Here is a 21,019-nt window from a genome sequence, read left to right as displayed (position 1 = left end):
TAAGTAGGATTTTCACACTAAGCAAGTGAAAAGGGAGATGCATGAAAAGTATGTGATACTAGCTGCATCTGATACTCAGTTCTGAGGCCAGCAGGAACTGGCTCATTTTTATCATGTTTGGGGTTTTTGCTAAAATGAAACCTGAAAAAGAGAATCTTCTAATAATGACAGTTCACATGAAATAAATGGGGAGACAAAATGTTAACAAAACTAATGCCACTCTGTGGCTGCTTGTGTAGGAGAAACACTTTTTTGACTGTTTGATCTATCTGCAGTAGGTCCAGTTAAAGGTAATTACAGTGTTTTCTTTTTAGTGAATAAATTAATATTTCAAGGAGAGAACTACACCTCACTTTCTTCTCTGTCACAAAAAATATATCTGGCTTTGTGTTGGTCCAGGACATGAAGTCTGGTTGTCCTTTTGTAGTGTGGCTTTTGATGTATTACTTCTAAGTTAATGTCTCTTGCTTTATAGGTTGGAAAGTCCAACTTATACACCATCTCACCAACTGCATACACCCCAGCAGCCTCATTCATCTGTTCCAGGTAACAATTTACAAATGGGTGGAAGAGGCAATGAGACAAGGTGTTGTCTTCTGAGTAAATTGCTATCTTGCTTATGTTTATTCAAACATTATTTATGCAGAAATTACTGGGAGAGCTTTACAGGAGAGGCTAATGAATGAGTTCTGTAATCTATAAAATGTATGAGTGAGAAGTTTGTGTTCATACCTCTTGTGCGTATTTCTGTTAATTTCACTTCTGTTTTGATTATGTAGAATATGGCTTACAACAAGCATTTGTAATGTATTTTAGTTGTATTTGTATCTGTTTTAATAGTAAATTCTTTGAGGAATGAGGGGTATAATATATACTCAGGATGAAATTGACTCAGTTGTTCTGCTTGTATTCTCAATATAAAAACACTTTTTTGTCATAGCAGTGTTCTAAGTAGTGAAGCAAACTAATTTGTTAAAGTAACAGAAGGTGATGTTAAAATCATTTTTCTAGCAGTTATCTTCGGTTCTATTTTAATTTCACTTAGGAATCATCAGAAGGTCCACATCAATGTCTTATGTAGATGGATATGTAGGGACATGGCCCAAAGAAAAAAGGTAAGTAGTCTTACTGTATGAGTTGGTTAAAAAGGTATTATTTATTTGCCATAAATAGTAATAAATGCTCCATAGTAGTCTGGATTTTCAGAATCCTGTAATAAGAGTTCTTTCAAGTGACTTGCAAAAGTAGAAACAGAAAACTGTATCATGATTTAAGAACTCAGTAACAGGAAACAATCAGAAATAAATCATCCTTTTTTTACATTGAAATGAGGTATAGTTCAGATCATAGAATCATAGTATGGTTTGGGTTAGAAGGGACCTTAAAGCTCATCTAGTTCGAACCCCCTGCCATGGGCAGCAACACCTTCCAGTAGACCAGGTTGCTCAAAGCACCGTCCAACCTGGCCTTGAACACTGCCAGGGATGGGGCAGCCACAATATGTTTGAATTGTTTGCATTAGGTATTTGAATTGTTGGCATTAAATATGCTCACATTTACTCACTGCAATCAGCTAAGAGTGGTAAGAGTAACATCCCTAATGAGCTCAGTAAATACAAGCTCAGGGCTTGTATAATTTTGTGGATAGTAATAACAATCAGGCTGAATGTTTTGGTTTTTAGTTAGGCCGGTCATAAACAATCTATCAGGTGTAAACCAAAGTTAAAGTGGTAAGAGTTATAGTGGTGGGTTATTCAGTAGGTGTAAATTGCATCTCTTCACACTTTCCATCTGATCTACTGTGGTAATCCCTATCTTCCTAAAATGCCCAGAATTTATTCCAAAATAATAAAAAGCATTGGCTATCTCTGAAGAAAATGTTACTTTCCATTTTATTGTGCATTTTTATTTATTCTATTTATATTTATCAAATATGTCTATGTATATGTATAATTATTATATTGTATGTGAAGCTACGCAAAATTTAGTATACCTAACAGTGCCTTTAATACTACAGTCTTAAAGTAATTTTAAACCCAAATATGAATGTTTCAGTAGTAGCAGTAGTAGTAATAATCATGAGTTGCTCAGTTTTCTTTAATCTCTACTAGGTCATCATTGCATGGAGTTTCATTTGACATTTCTTTTGACAAAGAAAAAAGCATTCCAGTATCTACTCCAAACAAAGGAATTACTAGATCTGTGAGCAATGAAGGCCTTACACTAAACACCAACCGCATGCCAAAGCATACTAGAAAAAATCTGTCCTTCAAACCAGTAAATGGAGAAGAGGAAAATCAAGATATTGAAGAGGAAAAGGACACAATAGCTCATAAAGACAGAAAGGCCAATCAGTCTCTTAACACAAATCAAAAAAATGCCAATGAGAGCAGCCACTACAGGTTTCCAAATGGAGCTCTGCAAAACAGGGCAGTTCTGGATGATTTTGGCAATCGGATTGAGACACCAAGCATTGAAGAGGCTTTGCAGATAATTCACAACACTGAAAAATCTCCCAGAGTTATCCCGTCAGACCAAATTACAAATGGGTTCTTTCTTCACAATCAGGAAATGAGCATCTTGAATTCAAACATAAAACCAAATCAGTCTACTGCTGATGTAATTACAGACACAAAAGGTGCTCTAAGTCCTGTGACTGACACTACAGAAGTAGATACTGGAATACATGTCCCTTCAGAAGATATTCCAGAGACGATGGATGAGGATTCTTCTTTGAGAGATTATACTGTAAGCATGGACTCTGACATGGAAGAACCATCTAAATTTCTCCAGGATTATGACATGCGAGCTAGCAATCACAGGGATCAATTAAGTCCCTGCCCCAGCTCAGTAAGTACTAAATCACAGGCAGGTAGCAGCGCTTCTTCAAGTTCGGGGGTTAAAATGACTAGCTTTGCAGAGCAGAAATTCAGGAAGTTGAATCACACAGATAGTAGAAGCAGTGGAAGTAGTTCTCAGAAAACCACACCAGAAGGTTCTGAGCTGAACATCCCTCATGTAGTTGCTTGGACTCATATTCCCGAGGAGGCGTCTGTTCCTCAAGGAAGAGACACTACACAGTTACTGGCTTCTGAAATGGTACATCTTAGGATGAAGCTAGAGGAAAAGAGGCGAGCCATTGAAGCACAGAAGAAGAAAGTTGAAGCTGCATTCACAAAGCAGCGTCAGAAGATGGGAAGAACGGCATTTCTTAATGTTGTGAAAAAGAAAGGTGATGGAGTATCACCTCTCCGAGAAGAAGCAGCAGGAGCTGAAGATGAGAAGGTTTTCACTGACAATAATCAGTTGAAAGACAAAGAAACTCAAAAATCAGATGAGCAAACTAGTAAGACTTCAGATTTAATAAAAGAAAACCCTGAAAACTCTCATAGCAAATGGTTCAAATCTCCCGCTACTCCTATGGATGCTGAAAAGCAGTGGAGTTTAGCAAGCCCCTCAGAAGAAAACTTGAATGAAGGAGATATCTTAGAATATACAAAATCTATTGAAAAACTAAACTCTTCTCTACACTTTTTGCAACAAGAAATGCAGCGTTTATCCCTTCAACAGGAGATGTTGATGCAGATGAGAGAGCAACAGGCTTGGGTTATTTCTCCTCCTCAGCCTTCTCCTCAGAAGCAGATTCGGGACTTTAAGTCTTCATCAAGGCAAACAGGAACCCCGACTCCCATTGCGCCTTTCTCACAGGAATCTCCTCGCTCTACACATCAATCTCCACAGTCTTCCAACAGGAAGAATGCCTCTTTTCACATTAAAATGCAAAGGACTCCTAGGCCAAATGAACTGAAAATAACACCTCTCAATCGTACCTTGACTGCCCCGCGGTCTGTGGATAGTCTTCCACGTTTGAGGAGATTTTCTCCAAGTCAGGTTCCCATTCAGACTAGATCATTTGTTTGCTTTGGAGACGATGGTGAACAAATAAGTGAACCTCAGTTAAGGGGAAATCTTTCAAAGGAAGTCAAGCCTACAGAAGAAGTACCAAAAGAAGAAGGACCAAAATTGCTGAAACAGTGTGAACAGAATTTGGAGGAAAAGGAGATTAAGCCTATAGAATCTAATGTTTCTGAAGTATTATCTCAGCCTATCACAGAAACTGTCTGCCTCACCCCAAATGAAGATCAGCTAAGCCAACCGATTCTACCACCATCAGCTCCCAAAACAGCTAACTTAATTGAAGTTTCCCTGTCAGATTTGAAGCCACCAGAAAAAAATGAAGTATCTGTTGAGAAATATGAAGGTGAGAGTGATAGAGAACAATTTGAGGATGACCAGAAAGTGTGTTGTGGATTCTTTTTTAAGGTAAGAGAACTAGTGGATGTGTATGTCTGCTATTAAGCTTCCTTTGAAAGGGAACTTCTTGATTAAGATACAGATTTCTGTAATGATTTTCTGTTGAAGTCAAAGCAGATAGTTCAGCAACTCTAAATTTGCAGGCATATCTTTTGCACTTGATTAATTTGGTGTCATAAGAGTGGTGAGATTCTACTGTACTGCAGTTCTGAGCATGCCAGAGTATCCCTTTCCATTCATAGCTGGGGAAGAGTGCTTGGAGGTTTTGGTGAGGAAGATGAATGCTGAATGTAGATTTCTTTTTAACATAAGCTTTGGTGACGTGAAACAAACGTGCTCACATTTCACAGTCACTTTCCCAACCTATCCCCAAACTTAACTGAAAGTATTTGAAGTACATAACAGTCTGCATTTTTTTAAATGTCGAATGTCTCCAAGTTGCACTTGGGAGAGCCCTTTTACCTCTCGTGGCTGGCTAAGGAAGTACAGTCTTCCAAAACTCCCCTTTGAAGGTGGTATTTGGGAGCACTCCCTGTTGTCTTTCTGAAGAGTTATATTCAGACAGGCTTTTAACTATCATGCACATTGTATTGTGCATTTAACTATAATGGACAGACACTGAAAGCCATCAAGATTTTGATTTTCCATCTTGGAATACCTCAGAATCTTGTGTCACACATCTGAGATGCGTCTTGCTTGTCTGGAAGCATTCCTCAGTTCTAACATAACACCTGGCTTGATCAGCATAAGTTATTTCTACATGTTGAATAGTTATTGCTTTTTGTGATAAATTATCTTTATCCACATACAGTCTTCCAAAGCTGAATACAGAAGTTTATGCAGTGTGGGATCTGACTGTAAACTAAAATGTTTCACTTAATAGATTTTTTCCTATTGGAGCTGAATTTTATGTTTGACTTAGGAAGGAAAAATTCTTTTATGAAAAGTTTTTAATAGTCTTAAGAAAAATCTTTTAAAATAAATTTGTTTCAAATACTGCATAAGTATGTTATGATATTGCAACCCAGTGTATAGAATTAAGTGTCTAATGACTTGGCAAAATCCATTGCTGAATTCAGAGATCTGAATATTTTTGAATCCTTTTCCTTCAAATACTGTTGCTGCTAGGATGATCAAAAGGCAGAAAATGATATGGCAATGAAACGAGCAGCATTGTTGGAGAAGCGTTTGAGAAGGGAAAGAGAGACTCTGCTTCGAAAGCAGCAGCTGGAAGCAGAACTAGAACATAAGAAGGAAGAGACAAGGTAAAACTACACGTCCTGATCCAAATGATCAGTAATAGTGAACATAAAAATGTCTGGTTTAGTTAAAAGCATAACTTCATGTCAAAAAATTGCATCTTAATATCCAAGATATTTAATCTTAGAGCCAGATGTGCTGAGGATCCCAGCTGGAAGACACATGCCAGCTGGCCTTGCAAAATCAGCAGGTGGCATCAGTCTGTAGCTCAGGCTCGACGCATGTGCCCTGTTGGCCTGGGTGAAGTTCCTCAGCGCTCTCCCCTGCCCTGTACTTTATATTCTGAGGGGGAGAGTATCACTTTGGGCTTCTTTCTGCACAAATGCGAAATGCTCACTCAGCAGTCAAGTTAATAAACATGGTTTTGATTCTACTAGTAAAAGTATGCCCAAAAGTTGAAATGATCTGAAAATTGTAAAAGCAAGTTCCTCTTACTGCTGTCTGAGAACTTTAAAGTTGAAAAAATGTGATGGCTGTGTTGTCCTCACTGTGCTAGCTAAAACTGTTAATTTGGGAAGTTTCTACTGCTGAATTTACTTGATTTTTTTGTTTTAGACGAAAAACAGAAGAAGAACGTCAGAAAAAGGAGGATGAACGAGCACGGCGAGAATTTATTAAGCAGGAATATATGAGAAGGAAGCAGTTAAAGCTTATGGAAGACATGGACACTGTCATAAAGCCACGTTCCCTCTCAATCAAACAAAAAAAGCCACGTCCAAAATCTATTCATAGAGATCATATTGAATCACCTAAGACGCCAATCAAAGGTCCACCAGGTAACAAATGTTCATGTGGAAAAAGAGTCTGTTCATGCTAAAACACCAGCTTGGGGTTTGGTACTAACAAGCACGTGCATTTGTTAGTGTCTTGGGCTAAGCTGAAGCTGCACGTGACTAAACTGGAAAGCAAAATCTGCCAATAGAAACAAAAAGATGAGTGTCACTTACCTGCTATGCATGCATGCATATATCAACAAACAACAAGGTTAACTGTATGAAAACCCAGTGGAAGCACCAACGTGTGTTGCAGGTTTCATACACGCCCATGTATTCTTCACTAATCTCTTCTTATACCTGTAGAGCTCAGAATGAATAACAGTTGGGAGCTAAGAGATCAATTAATAAAATGGTGATTATAAGGTAAGAGTACTTAAACTTCCACTCAATGCAGACAAAATGAAAATAAAAAGTAAATTTTATGTTTCATATTTTTTCTATTTTGCTCACTTAGCTACTGCATGTAGCCCTAGTCACATGGAACAATGTGGCATTCTTTAGGATACCACATTACTGCAGTATTGATTGGAAAAATTATTGCCTATTTACAATTGGAGAAAAAGTAACCAGACTGCTCAGTGATCCTTTTTGTTACAGCATTGTATAGCCTTGTTATTCTGCTGTATTTTCTCTAGCTGCTTCCCTCCATCTTCCAGTATACTTTGAAGTATTCCCTTAACACCTTCCAAAGATTCCATTCGAAGCTTTAAATTAAACCTCTTAAGCTCTCTTTCATGAGGACTTACTAACTTGGATTGCATTCTTCAATTTGCATAGTGCCAGTATTCCCACGTCCATGCTTCACGTTAATGCTTAGTTTGAGACCATCCCAGGTGGCTGCAAATGGCTGGGTGTCAGCAAGTGTTTAGATGCAGTGCACCACATATGCATGCAGGTATATCACGTATGGGTGTAAGAGTCTCGTATATAAAAGCTCTTACTGACTTTCTGATGCTGGTGTTGGGTCTAATGAACAGACTCTACTACTTGCTTAGGTTTATACGCCTTAACTTTGTTTTTATCCAGGTTCACAGCTTTATCGTGTTTTTTCAGTATCTAGTCTTTCATTGGCATCGCTGAATACAGGGGACAATGAGAGTGTGCAGTCAGGCAAGAGAACACCAAGGTAAAGCTAAAACAACAGTTTCATTTAATAAAATTTGATAATCAGCTATGTAAAACTAGCATGAATTTTAAAGAGGTCATGTATATATTGTGTACTCCAGGAACAGGTATGTTTTCTGATTTGAGACATTCATAATTTCCGCTGTCGGGCATTAGGGAGGCAAGCCATGATCATTTGTTTCACAAATTTTACTGAGTAAACCAGTTGAGCAGCTATAAATGAGGTCAAACCAAAATGTTATTCACACAGCCTCTTTAATTCACCTACTTGGATTTAAGTCTCAACTTGTAGATATTTCATTAAACCTATATGCTACATGCAGCTACATAGCTTCTTTCCGTTTTTTAATATTCTTTTCTGGGTTTTTTTTTCCCCTTAGCAGTCATACAGGGAAGTATTAAATGTTCACTAGGACTTCAGCCTTTTCCAAACACCCAAATTTATTTTGCATTAAAAATCACCTGGAAATTAAATAAGAGATTAAAATAAGAGAATTTTTAAAATTTTATTTCCAAAATCTATATTATGATTCAGAGGAAAATCATTATTTCTGTGTAACTATGTAATTATATTCAGAGGAATACTTTTTATATATATAGAAAAGAAATAGAGAAGAAAGGGAAACTAAGAAAAGGAGTTTGATAAGGAGTACTATATGTTACGATATCACATGATGTTTTCATGGCCAATATGCATCACTTATCAACTCTGACATGCCTGAAACATGCCTGCAGCTGGTTTCAGTTGACTTTTCAATTTCCTTGATGTCTTGAGAACTGACTTGAGAACTGGTTATTATGTAAGAAACTGTAATAAAATGATCCAAGTGTCCTAAGATCTCTTAAAAATGATACGGTATAACTGAGAGGGGGATTTCTTCCAACTATATTAGCTATTAGAAAAGGCTTGATGTAGCTACACAGACCTTACAGAAGATAACCCTTATCTATATAGTTTTAGTTGTACAGTGCTGTACTATGCTTCTAATGAACAGTACATCTTCTGCTGTCTTTGAATTTGATTTAGGGGGTCGAGACTTTTAAAATATGATAAAATTCAGTACAAATTGCTGAAAGGAACAGAGTTGAAGGGATTTTCGGTATCTTTCCAGATCCATGTTATCACCTTTTCCTTACATCAGAATTGTCTTTTGATGATCACACTGAGTGAATTTGTGATACCTTTAAGGTCTCCTTTGTGCAGGTGCTTATCACAAAAGGTGTAGGATATATAACAGATTGATATTTCACCTATTGCTGATTTTACTTGAAGTTAGCATGTAGATAAATGTTATTATAATACCACTTTTTATTTTCTTATTCTGTGCTGGTAGTGCCTTTCTTCTCACTTAGAAAAGTTTTCATTTCCAAGCTGCAAATTGGACTGACTTTTGCAGTAGCTGTAATCAAAGAAATCTTTAAATATCTTGTAACATTTTAAGAATAACTTGAAAATCTTGCTTAGACCTTAAAATGCAAAACTATTCACACTTGAGTGCAGACACAGCCTGAAGAATTACAGCACCAGAAGTTACTGCTTGTGAAAACAAAAATTAGAAAGGAAATTGTTTTGCTGTCTTAAATGCAGCAGTTCTCACTGCCAATTGACGTAGTAAGTAGAAATGAACTAAATTTTTACTTCACATTCATCATCCTATCAAGAACTGGTTTGTTTGGTACATGAGATATCATTGTTTTGTTAGTACCAATGTAAAAGTAACCTGAATTCCCACTTAGTAATAATATTGCACAGCTTAGAATATCTAGTAGGTTTCTTTTCTCAGATGTAGCCCAAAAATTTCCTAACATCCACCTTACGTAAATACCAACTTCTTCCATCATTCAGAACACTTTATATGGAACATGAACTCAGTTATCCATTAATTTCTTCTGTAAATATTGTACATTTAGGTTTATAGCCTACCCTTTGAATAATTATGTTCTTTCATATTACAAGGCATCTCTGCTGAACATTGTAATTTTTTTAATAGATTTTAAAATTAATATTTAGGTCTGAGTCGGTGGAAGGATTCTTATCTCCAAGTCGCTGTGGTAGTCGTAATGGAGAAAAAGATTGGGAAAATGCATCTACAACTTCTTCAGTCGCCTCTGCTACAGAATACACAGGTCAGGGGCAGCAATATTCAGAAAAGAACCTGACTATTAGTGGTTCTGTGCATGAGAAGTTTGTAATTATCTTTGGTTTCCTAAAACTTGATTGAGGGCTTTTCATAGAAATGTTAAGATGGTAACAAGACAAGGTTAAAATTTTAAATCTAAAATAAAAGTACCGAGTCCATAGCATTTGTGATAACCAGAATAAACTGCAGTTTGGCTCAGAACAGCAAATGGGCTCATATACCACTGGGCACTCCAGCAAGGCAAGAAAAGTTTAAATTTAAGTTCAATTTAGAATAGTTACAAAAAGCAAAAACCAAATTGCAACAGGAAAAAAATCTACTTCCTGTGAATTTCAGTGTTCCTCACCTTTTGTTTCCAAACAGATCCTTTCTTATTTACTAAAAACTTTACAATCTGGCCTCTAATTCATTATTATATTAATCAAATAATAGTGGAATTGTCATCCCTTTTCTCCAGATATAGAGCACATGATATTGCAAAGACCTTGCATCATCAGGATTATAAAAGCTCTGTTTCTTGCCCACCTAATATCCTATTGTTTGATAAAGAGTAAAGTCATGTTGGTGGTTTCAATAAACTTTTAGGGAGATCAGGGTTGATGGATGGGCCTGCTGGCAAGTGTTAGTTTTGAAAATCATCTTATCTCCTTTCTGCTGAAATTACTGCAGTCTGGAAGGGCAAAGTGTTCATTCTGAACATCAGAAAGTACTTACCTAGTTTTGAATCATGAAACTTCAGTCAGTTTGTGTCAGTTTGTGCCACTTGCATGTCAGATTAAATTACAGGATGGATAGCAAGGCTTTGCCTGGGTGGTCTTGCAGAGTTTTCTCATGAAGACCTATACTGCTGAAGATCATTTTTTAATAGCTGCTCTGTAGATCTTATTTTTAAATGAAGGAATATACAGTTCCTAGGAATTGAACAGAAGGCTTTTTTCATATGTTTTGATATCTTCACTCTGTCAGTCAGATTTCATATGGACGTTTTGTGTTGATTCTAGGCTTTTTTCCTTAAAGTCTAGACAAACTGAGATATAATCTTAAATTTAGTTGATAATTGCTTATGTATAATATTCCTTTCTAAGACTTGGAATTTGTACTTACATGTTTTGGGGTTTTTTTTAAATGGTCTTGATACAAGTGCACCTATATTTCAGAAATTAAAACAGAGATTTCTCCTTCAACCAGATGAATCAAATCTTTTTACAGACAGAATAATCTGGCCAGTGTTGGGCCAGATCTCATCCCTGGTTTTGGGTAAAACATTTCTGGAATACAAGGTGGACAGGCTAGAGTTACTCTAAGCACCACATCAGTTTCATTGTTATACCTCTCACTCTTGAAATCACAGGTGTAGATGAAGAAAATGAAAGAATTTGCTCCCTCCTGAATGACTGAAACGTTAGTTAGAAAATGCAAACCATTTTGTTGTTCATAGAAAAGGTCCTCTGAGAGAAAACTTATTTATCAAGACTGCCAATAATGATGATTTAATAATGGAAGACACTTTTGTAAGCAAATTCAGTAACAGCTGAAAGAATGACATTTTACTTGCTTGTGAAATTTGTGGTCTCTAGTCTAATTTTATTTTACTCCTGTATTTGTATTTTTATGCATGCAAAAGATCCATACCAGAAGTGCTTCACAGCATTTCAAGTAACTCTTTGTTGACTTGTTCATTAACTTTGCTTATCTGTCATTCTTCCTCCATAGGACCAAAGCTCTTCAAAGAACCTAGTGCTAAATCCAATAAGTATATAATTCAGAATGCGCTGGCACATTGCTGCTTGGCTGGAAAAGTAAATGAAGGTCAAAAGAAAAAGATACTGGAGGTAAGGGTATTTTCCCCTAAAAGCATAAACACCTGGGTTAAACCACGGTCAGACATTAGGAAGGCCCTCAAGTATAAATGCAGATATCGAAAGGAGTCTTCTGAAGTTATGCCAACTTAGTGAAAGGCTTGAGTAACTTCTGTGACTTGCTTCCTGTGTAGACAGAGAGGTTCTCTAGTACTGTAGAAACAATAGCATTGTACATGCAGCACAGGAAGCTGAATTAATTGACATGTTGATTAATCATTACTGCTTGTTCAATGTGGGAACTTCGATATGTAGATTTTTATAATTTGCTCACAGACTTGTTTTTCCTAACATGGAAAATACCCATCTTATACAGTTCCTCAGATTAGGACCTTTAGAACTAAAGCATAGCTCACTCATGAACAGAAAGAACTGAAATATGTCCCTCCTAGGCTTTTCTCCAGTTTCCAAGCAGTAGAGCAAATTCAGGACTTGTGCTACAAATGGTGCCTTCCAGCCTTTTCTCTTACCCTGGTATAAACCTTTCTGAAGATGCACAAATACTGTAAGGGTAAGAACTTGGGGACCAATATGTTTCCATGCAAAAGGAATAACAGAGAGTATGAGCATTGAGAGTAATGGGACTGTTCCTTTTACCAACTGTGACAAATTTGACAGATTAAATACATCAAAGAATACAGGTACTTGGAATCTGTATTTCTTTTCTGGAGTAAATTTCACAACAGTATTTCTTGCCCTTTCTTCTCTTTATAATTCTTCTGCATTCATGTCTAGATGCTGCCTTCTCTGTCTTTCCAGCTACTTTTTGGAAATAACAAGTGAGAAATCAAGACAGCCTCTTTCAGTTCAAGTAACTGGGAGCATAAGAACTCCCAGAAATCCCAGGAAAGAACAGCTGTTAAAAGGTCATGCTTTACTCTAGGATGCAGCATACATCACTTGGTAGAAGCTGTACATGTTCAGGGCACATGTCCCATCCATGGAAGTTGTGTTGAGTGGAATAGGAATCTGAAGATTTCAGCTAATAAAGAACTTTTGCTTAGTACACCTCAACTGACTTTATGGTTTGACCAAACTTGAATGGAGGTCTGAAATCTCATTTTGGCACTGGAGAATCTTTCATGCACATCTAGACTTATCTAAATTTACTGTTCCCAAACTTGGAACTATTAGATCTGCTTGATGAAATGGATTTAAGGATTTTTATTTGGTCTGTAAAAAATTTGCTAGGATGTCTGTTCTTGAGGTACAACTAAACAAGTATAGCTGGAATTGTCTACATAAATATGGTTTTGCTTGAGAAAGGTAGCTGCCTTATCAAAATCCAGGTAGGGGAGGCTTAGTAAATTCTAATAATTGAAAATAAGGTCTTTCAGTGGATAGAGTTAGACATAAGTTTCAGCTCTGGTAGAAAACAAATTCAAAATGACAATCCAATGATTCTGAATGTTTTCTAACTGCGATGCAGAATTCATTTTGTGAATCTTTTTCTTTCTTTCTTTTAAAGGAAATGGAAAAATCCGATGCCAATAACTTCTTAATCTTGTTCCGGGATTCAGGCTGCCAGTTCAGATCTCTGTATACATACTGCCCTGATACTGAAGAAATCAATAAATTAACGGGAATAGGTCCCAAATCTATCACAAAGAAAATGATAGAGGGACTGTATAAATACAACTCTGACAGGAAGCAATTTAGCCACATACCTGCTAAAACTTTGTCTGCCAGTGTTGATGCAATTACCATTCACAGCCATTTGTGGCAAACCAAGAGACCAGTAACTCCTAAGAAACTTCTACCCACCAAGGCATAGTAGATGGGAAAAAATTTGCTTCAGACAATTATGATAAACTTGCACTTCATCTTTACTGCCTATAGGAAATAGATTTCTAGTTGCCAACAAGACTCTTAGAACTTAAACTGGACACCCAAGTTCTATTATCATGTCCAACTGGAATGTAAACACAGTGTTTAGGAGTGCAGAAGATTATCGCTTAGGTGATTACAGAAATGTTTGACTTGTGTGGAGATTTGTATGTGCTAATACAATATATAGAGTATATTTGCTCTGTATTTTGATTAGAAACACTGAAGCACTGAATGTTCCTCTTTAGTGACTCAAACTACTTTTTTTTTTACATCTGTTGCCTTATATGTTTGTATTTGTGCTTGTCTTGAAATATTTTTTCTTTCACTAAAAGAATACTTCTTAATATTCTCAATACCATTGAACTTTGCATACAGACTTACAGTAAAGACTAAACGAGAAGTTGTGTATCACCGAAAAACAGCTGAATGGGTCTGTTCTGCAAGATCCTTATTGTGTATTGTGACAAAATCAAGATTCATTCCCCTCAATATTTACAATTCCTTTTCAATTAAATAATATTGATTTTCTCATAGACTAAACAGTAAAGGAAGAACCTTTGAACTGCTTGAAGCTTCCTTCAAATAAATTATTTAACAACTCAGGGTATAGTTCGGTGATGCAGTTATTCCTGTTTCAGTAAGTTGCCATCTGGGATGTAATGACTGACCATGTGCGTGTTCCTAATAGCATTAAAATGTAAAGTAAAAAATTTGGTGGACCTCTAAAACAGTTGAAGCAAATGTGCTTTATTCTGCATTGTGCCAGATGAAGAGCGAGCACATGGTCAGGTACTGCTTCTCCAGGGAAAGAATAGGAACTTGTGAGTTAGGTCCCTGATGTTTGCCTGACAGAACACTAAAAATATTCAGAAGAATCACAGAATTCACTAAGTCACAGACCTTTCAGAAGTCATTTATCTTATTCCCGTTGATTTTACTATCCAGGCCACTGTCTGTTCTTCCTGCCTTCAGACCCGCCAGCTCAGACAAAGACATCTGATAAGAATTTTCAGTGTGTCCTAGTAAATTGTATTGTTGACGCAATCTGACAGATGATGTCTTGTGACACTGAGCGATTTTAAATACATATGGCAAAAAAAGCCTAAATGACATTTCAGTAATGTATAATATGGCCACTTACAAAACCAAACTCTAGGCATACTTCAGTATTATTTACCAAGGGCTGCATTTTATTTCAAAACAGTATTTGATTATTTTATAGATCACTACTCCGTTTCAGTGTTTGTTTCTCTTATAATTTGCTTTTAACATAGCACTGTTCTAGGAGAAAAAAACAAAAAGAAACTACAAACTTGAAGCCTCCCTTAAATCTGTGGCTATTTTGATAATGTACACAATGTACACCAGAGGATTTGTTGGGGGAAAAATATCTCATTCTCAGGAAAAGACTTGAATGATTTGTGATTCTGTTCTGTTTCAGTGTTGTGACAACTACATTAACATAAGACAGTATTGTGCTGTAAGTATGTAGTCCATTCTGTTTCATGAGGAGACTAAAACTATGTCCATATTTCTCTCATTAAACTGCTTTGAGAGAAACTATGCGTCACTACGATGATGTACTCATTTACTTCTACAAAAGATGCACAGGAATGAGATGTCATTAAGCAGGTTAGAACAGTACTTTTTTTAAATTATTATAAGGCCTTAGGCATCAATGCATCTGGTTATCAACATTTTCTCAAAAATGCTGTCAGTTTTACTGTAATTTATGTTCTTATATTTATGTATATTTGTTAAAACTGTAAAAAAAAGAAAAACACTTTAAAATACATGTTTAATATGTATGTGGCTCAAAACTATTTGTGGTTAGCTGATTCCTACTGTTTGCATGTATATCACCAGGATATGTAACTCTTATATTTCAAGTGTATACAGATCATGTATATAGGATATAAATAATATTAAAAAGGGGGGAAGAGGGTTTGCACATTCTGCCTGTTAGACAGTTCCTATAAACACTATGTAGGAACATCCTGAATAACAGTATGAAACTGTGTATAATATACAGTGATTCGAGAGACCAGGAGGTTGGAATTAAGTGAAACACGTGCAGTGAACAACTTCAAGAGAAGTTTTATCATTGGAGGCTTTTTATTTCCAAAATCTGTACTAGGATTTAACTGAAGATTTGCAACACCACAAAGACACATGCTTCAACCTAATCCAAGTGAGCTTAAATGACAGGAATTCTTTGAGTAATTTTAAATATATCTGAATGTATTATGAAATTTACGTTTGTCAACAGGTTAAAGATTTGTGCAATGTCTAAAAGTAGAATGTGAATAATGCAGTTGAAAATTTCATTGCTCGCAGTATAAAGTTTTACTTACCACAGGAAAAGTAAAGCTAGATACGCTTTTCCTTTTTAAGCCTGCAAATTTTCTAATTACAGTGGATCTTTGGTTGGGATCATGTTTAAAAAAAGAAAAAAAAAAAGGAAAAAAAAAAAAAAAAAGGAAGCTTTCCATAAAGGCCAGTATTTATCACTGACCTTTTCCGAACACACTGGTGCTTTCATCAGGGGTATTATTATTGTTGCTACGACTGAATTGCCAAACTCTCGTCTTAGTTTTTGGAGCAAAATTTCATATTCTAACAGTCATAATAGCTACTGAAATCTTTTTTTTTTTTTTTTATGTTAGTATGACTGTTAGTTTTTATTATTTGGCTGTTTAAAGCCAAATTCAGCTTATTTAATTATGATTTAATGGGCACTGTTGAAAAATGTACAGTGTATTGTGTGCTTACTTGTCCACTTCTATGGAGCATAGCTTCCATATTTTTTCAAATGCTGTGCTGTAAAATATTGTCATTGCTACTTATGTGGTACAGTGTAGTTTTTTCCTTTCATTTAAATAAAAGCATGGCACCAAAACTACATTTTTTGTTTTCTTGCTTACATCTAAATATAAACTGAAACTATAAAAAGTTCACATTAATATTTAAATCTTTTTTTTCAGCAACATAGAACTTGTAGGAAATCTGTACCATTTTCATTTCTCCTTCTGTTCCTCATTGTCTTTCTTTCACAAACAGTTCAGCTTTCACATGTTATTGTGGGAGGCTGTTGAAGAATTAGGCGCTTCATCTCATTCCCAAGGACAGCATGTTCTCTTCAGAAGCGAGTTTCACAATTGCAAGTCAACTGATAAGCTCCAGTACTTCAGGTAGCTTCCATTGTTCCAAAACCACAGAAAACTTACTGGTCAGTAACAGTGATTGCTTCAGATGGGAAGGTTTTCAAGATGAACTGGAGCCTTAACTTGTACTTGTTAGTGGTACAATCTTGAACAGAAATAGTATCAAAAAATATGGTCTCTCTTCCAGATTTGTAAAATAGCAATTTTTTCCAGTCCAAATAGTGCCTTTTTGGGGGTTTTGTGTTGTCCTGGGTTGCAGAGCAAGAGCACGGATTTGCTGAAAGGGAACATGACATCACTGCACTGCCAACAGGCAGGCTGAATGGTTGGGCTAACTTACACAGATAAAGAATCTCTAAATTTCAGAGCTATTCAAAAGGCAGCTTCAAGAATGCAGGAGATGTGATAGTAGGGCTTTTAGTCCTGAAGTGAAAACTAATGTGCATGAAAATGAATAGCCTTCCCTTCTCTCCCTAAAAGTGGATATTTTTCAGCCAGCTCAATCGGTTCCCTGTACAGCATCACAAACAGGCTGACACAACCAAGGAATTATGTTGGAACACAAACACCCAGTAGCACCCAGTAAAGCTGTTTTTTCATTGGCAAGCCCAGCTCCAAATTTCCATCTAAAACCAGCCTTTGTACTGCCAGGCTTTAGAATCAACTTCATTTTCTCTATCCTTCAGTGAGTAACACCGCTCTTGAGAAACTTCAGAGCACACCCTGGTTAATTTGAAAGAATATGACTACCGTGTGTTTGAATTTGTACAGAATTTGTGAATCAACATCTGTACTACTGCGGGATCCAGAGAGGATGGCAGAGATCTGGTATCACCAACTGCACAATAATCATCTCAGTTATACTTGGAACCTAAGCTTTTGGATCAATCACCACTCAGAGGTGATGTAAAAAATAGCTTTAATTCTCAATTCCAGCTGTACTGATCAGGTGTGGATGTGTCTTTTAATAAATTAATAAAAACAGGGCTTTGTAAGGGTGAAACCTTTAACTAGTTCTATCTTTTCAAACAGCAAATTAGCATTTCTTTGCTGCCTTGTTAGTAATTTAATGAACTAAATAAGTACTTTGAAGAATTTAGGCTATAAAGATCTCTCTTGACAGCCACAGCCCCTTACATCTGCTTTTACATTTTCTAATTAATTAAAAACCATTAACAAACCCCATAAATGATCTTATTTCAGTTCTAGATGGCAGAAAAAAAAGTATTTTTAACATGCACAGCATCTTTGTGCATTTTTAAGTAATTTGTTTTTAAAAGCCAACTCTTCCATTTAGGAAAAAAAGATGTGGATTGTGTTTGTGTATGCATACGTATAAATGTACATACACTTTCAGACTTACTTGCTTCCACTCAGATGTGAAAAGAAATAGCCTTTATTTAGATAACCACAGCAAAGAGTTAAATACAGTAGGGAAGTCACTCTAGCTTATTTCCTTCTACCAAGAAAGAAAAGGAGCTGCCGTGTCCACTTCACACTCAGAGCTACTGTCTTCATAAGAGGCAGGGGAGCAATACACAACATACACATTTAAGAGCTCAGTACAAACTCTTTGGGAGATGGAATGCTTAATGCCAGGCTTTTTATCAAATTTCTGAATTCAAGGATAACACTACTGAGTGCCAGACAGAACTGCCTCTGGTCTGAAAAGCTAATAACAACTAGGATTTCAAGAAAGAACAAAAACCAGTAAAAAAGTGTTCCACAGAAAAATGTTATTTAAAACTTTCTTCAGACTCTAACTCAACATTACAAACAACTGGATGTCTAAAATACTTAGGAGTAAGTCATTACCCAGTGATACATTCGTTAAGCAAGGCACTGAAAGAATTTCTTTTCACGTAAAATGTATTTAAATTTTCAGTTAATGGTATGGAACTTTATGGAGACATACAAAGTAGTGTCTACGGGCATTTTTATGTCAGTGTTAATCTCTTAATGGAGCTTTGCAGAAAGACTCAAAGCTAACACAAAGCTTTCCATCAAGGCGGCTTGGTCTTACTCTTTCTGCATCACCACTGATCTAAATGTCTGCATTACAAGACCTGGCAAGGCCCCGCAAGCCTCCAATTATTTAAATTACCTGAAGCCAGATTATACTTTGGCTCAGTATTTTTCTTGTCTAACCTACCTGAAACCAGAGCCGTGATGCTGACATAAACAATTCTCCTACAGTTTATGCAAGAATTTTGCTGAAGTGTCACCGCAAAGTTCTGGAAATCCTTTCTTGAAATGAGTGAAAACTGTTTCTGGAAGTAAAGTTTTAAACAGATGTTATTTTTTTCACCTTTTCACAAGACCATTTGAGCATAATACAAAATGTAAAGAGATGAAAGGCTCTGTTACAATGGCTACAGATCAGGGGTTTGGCCCATTTTTATGATGACAATACAAAGATGCTTTGCTGGACTCCACTGGCAGATCTTGTGCCAGGTTAGCACTGGGGAGCAGTTCTAAGAACATATCCAGCCCTGCCGATATTGTCTGCGGCCACCTGCAACAGCTATAAGATAGTCACACAAGGACTATTTTCTTTCTGAAGCATGCCAAGGACAGCCTGCAGACTGCAGTGCTCTGTCTTGTCACTAGGCAATGCAGAACTCCTCTCCTAATCCTGATTTTCAAGCTCTCAAAAACCCACACCCATCAGCTTTGCTATTCATGGGAGTTACCTGCTTTGCAACAATGACTAGGGAGTTCAAAGCGAGCCCAGACCATCCCAAGGACATATTTCCATGCCCGAGTAAAAAGTTAGGAACAAGCAAAGAATAGGGTCTTTCTTCTGCCCTTTTCCAACAGGATGCTACAATGTACCCTCGCTAGATATTTAAGAGTAGTATGGTGCATCAAGTAAAGCTACCTATACTTCCATTCCTGTTCCTGAGGCTGGATACTTGGTTCCTGAAATCTCTTCCAGCCTATAGGAGTTTGCTACTTCCCGGTGAAAGGCTCAAAATTCTGAACAAGAAAGAGATTTCATCCCAGGACCTTCACTGAAAACAAAGCTATTGCACAAAACATAGGTAAACCACCGTAACACCACTGTGAAATCAAGATTAAATTTAAAAGCATATGTGTGTTTATCTAGTGTTTTGTAGATTAAACCTAATTTACAATTGACTTGTCTTACCCAAGTGTACATTCAGCAAAGTTACGCATACTGGTCTGTTTACACAATGAAAGTCATCTTGGTTTTCTGCACTCCCTCTGTTTTATCATCTCTATTATATCCTAATATATTGGGAAACAGTTTCATTTCTGTAACTATGTTTTCTATTAATCCGTGCCTCCAAAGGCAACTGAACAGCAAGTGGTAGCTTTATAAGTAAACATAAGGATTTAGTGGTTTAGTAGTGAGTCGAGCTTCCCAGGATGCGATACTGGGACTTGAGCGTTGCAGAAGGAATCAAGTTCCCCATTCTTTGCTTGTCCCTGGCAGAGTCCCTGCTGTGCAGCCAGGCAGCACTCCTCACTGGATGGCCTTCGGACAGGGCATATCTCTGTATTCCTTTTCAGAAAGAAGAGAGAATAACATCATGATTCCCCTCTGCCCTTCAGCTGATCCTCAGCAGAACAGTCTGCAATCAGACCCGAACTGTGATTCTTAACATCTTTAACCATCAGTGTGACAGAGAATCCAGTTCAGCTTCAGTTAAATCTCTGACAACCTTCCCTGGCCTCTGATACATGGTGCCCATGCACACGTGCATAATAAAATTAATAAAATTAAAAATTTGGTGTTTGCTACGTCCTTTGTCAGAAATCTGTCACATCTCCACGTTGACAGGGCCTGCCAATGCACTGCGGTACACACATGGGGTTTGCCCAAGTGCTGTACTAGAGTTCTAACATGATTTTCTCTCATCTCAGAGCTACATTTAAACACTGAGAAAGCTTATTAGCTGTACACCATGATAATTCTTAGATGCCATCATCTTCCGAGTTACAAAAACGCGTTAAATCCTACCGAATGACAACTTACACATATAAACCCATCTTCATAAAATATAACATACGCATACATACGCTTTCTGTAAAAAATAAGCTCTTTTTCTAAAAGCAGAACACAGCAAAACCACCACAAAACCCCTCGGCTGGCCCGAAACGTGGCCGCGCCTCATGCAGTAACTAAAGGTGTTGCCAACGAGCCATAAGCCTCCGCCGCATGAGCGCAGGAACCGCGGTGGTGGCAGAGCGTGCCGGCAGGCTGGCAATCCCCATGCGGCGGGGGAGCGGCGCACCTGCTCCGTGTGCCTTATGTGGATTGGGGTACCCGGGTGTGCTCGGCCGCTAACAGCGGGCTGTACCTGGCCGCACGGCGGGCAGGGCGGAGAGCCGAGCGGCTCCAGGGGCCTGTGAAGAGCCGGGGCTGGATGAGGAGCCCGGGACTGCCCCGTGCGGGGACCCGTCAGTGTTCCTAAGTTATTCCCAGAGCCGCCTCCCCCGTTAGACACCCGTTCCCTGGGAACGCGGCGGGCGGAGGCGCGAGGGGCCGCTCCCCCGGGACAGGCCCGGAGCCGCCGCGGAGT

At 37.5% G+C, this 21,019-nt stretch overlaps 1 protein-coding gene across 5 annotated transcripts in view; it reads left to right on the top strand.

Annotated features, from left to right (window-relative positions):
- CAMSAP2 (calmodulin regulated spectrin associated protein family member 2) overlaps nucleotides 1-16,204 on the top strand; it is an 89,122-nt gene extending 72,918 nt beyond the window's left edge. For 3 of the 5 annotated variants that reach the window (XM_030496152.1, XM_030496150.1, XM_030496153.1), the window contains 9 exons: nucleotides 476-546; nucleotides 1,046-1,115; nucleotides 2,112-4,323; nucleotides 5,443-5,579; nucleotides 6,130-6,350; nucleotides 7,377-7,476; nucleotides 9,487-9,602; nucleotides 11,330-11,448; nucleotides 12,944-16,204. In XM_030496152.1, coding sequence (XP_030352012.1) covers nucleotides 476-546; nucleotides 1,046-1,115; nucleotides 2,112-4,323; nucleotides 5,443-5,579; nucleotides 6,130-6,350; nucleotides 7,377-7,476; nucleotides 9,487-9,602; nucleotides 11,330-11,448; nucleotides 12,944-13,249 — 3,352 coding nt within the window. In that variant the 3' untranslated portion in view covers nucleotides 13,250-16,204. The remainder of the gene's footprint in view (nucleotides 1-475; nucleotides 547-1,045; nucleotides 1,116-2,111; nucleotides 4,324-5,442; nucleotides 5,580-6,129; nucleotides 6,351-7,376; nucleotides 7,477-9,486; nucleotides 9,603-11,329; nucleotides 11,449-12,943) is intronic. The other 2 variants (XM_030496154.1, XM_030496151.1) reach the window with 1 other exon arrangement.
- The last annotated feature ends 4,815 nt before the right edge of the window (nucleotides 16,205-21,019 follow it).

Source organism: Strigops habroptila, chromosome 8 (genome assembly GCF_004027225.2).
Source record: "Strigops habroptila isolate Jane chromosome 8, bStrHab1.2.pri, whole genome shotgun sequence".
Classification (NCBI taxonomy): Eukaryota; Metazoa; Chordata; class Aves; order Psittaciformes; family Psittacidae; genus Strigops; species Strigops habroptila.
This window is presented reverse-complemented; position numbering and strand designations above follow the sequence as displayed.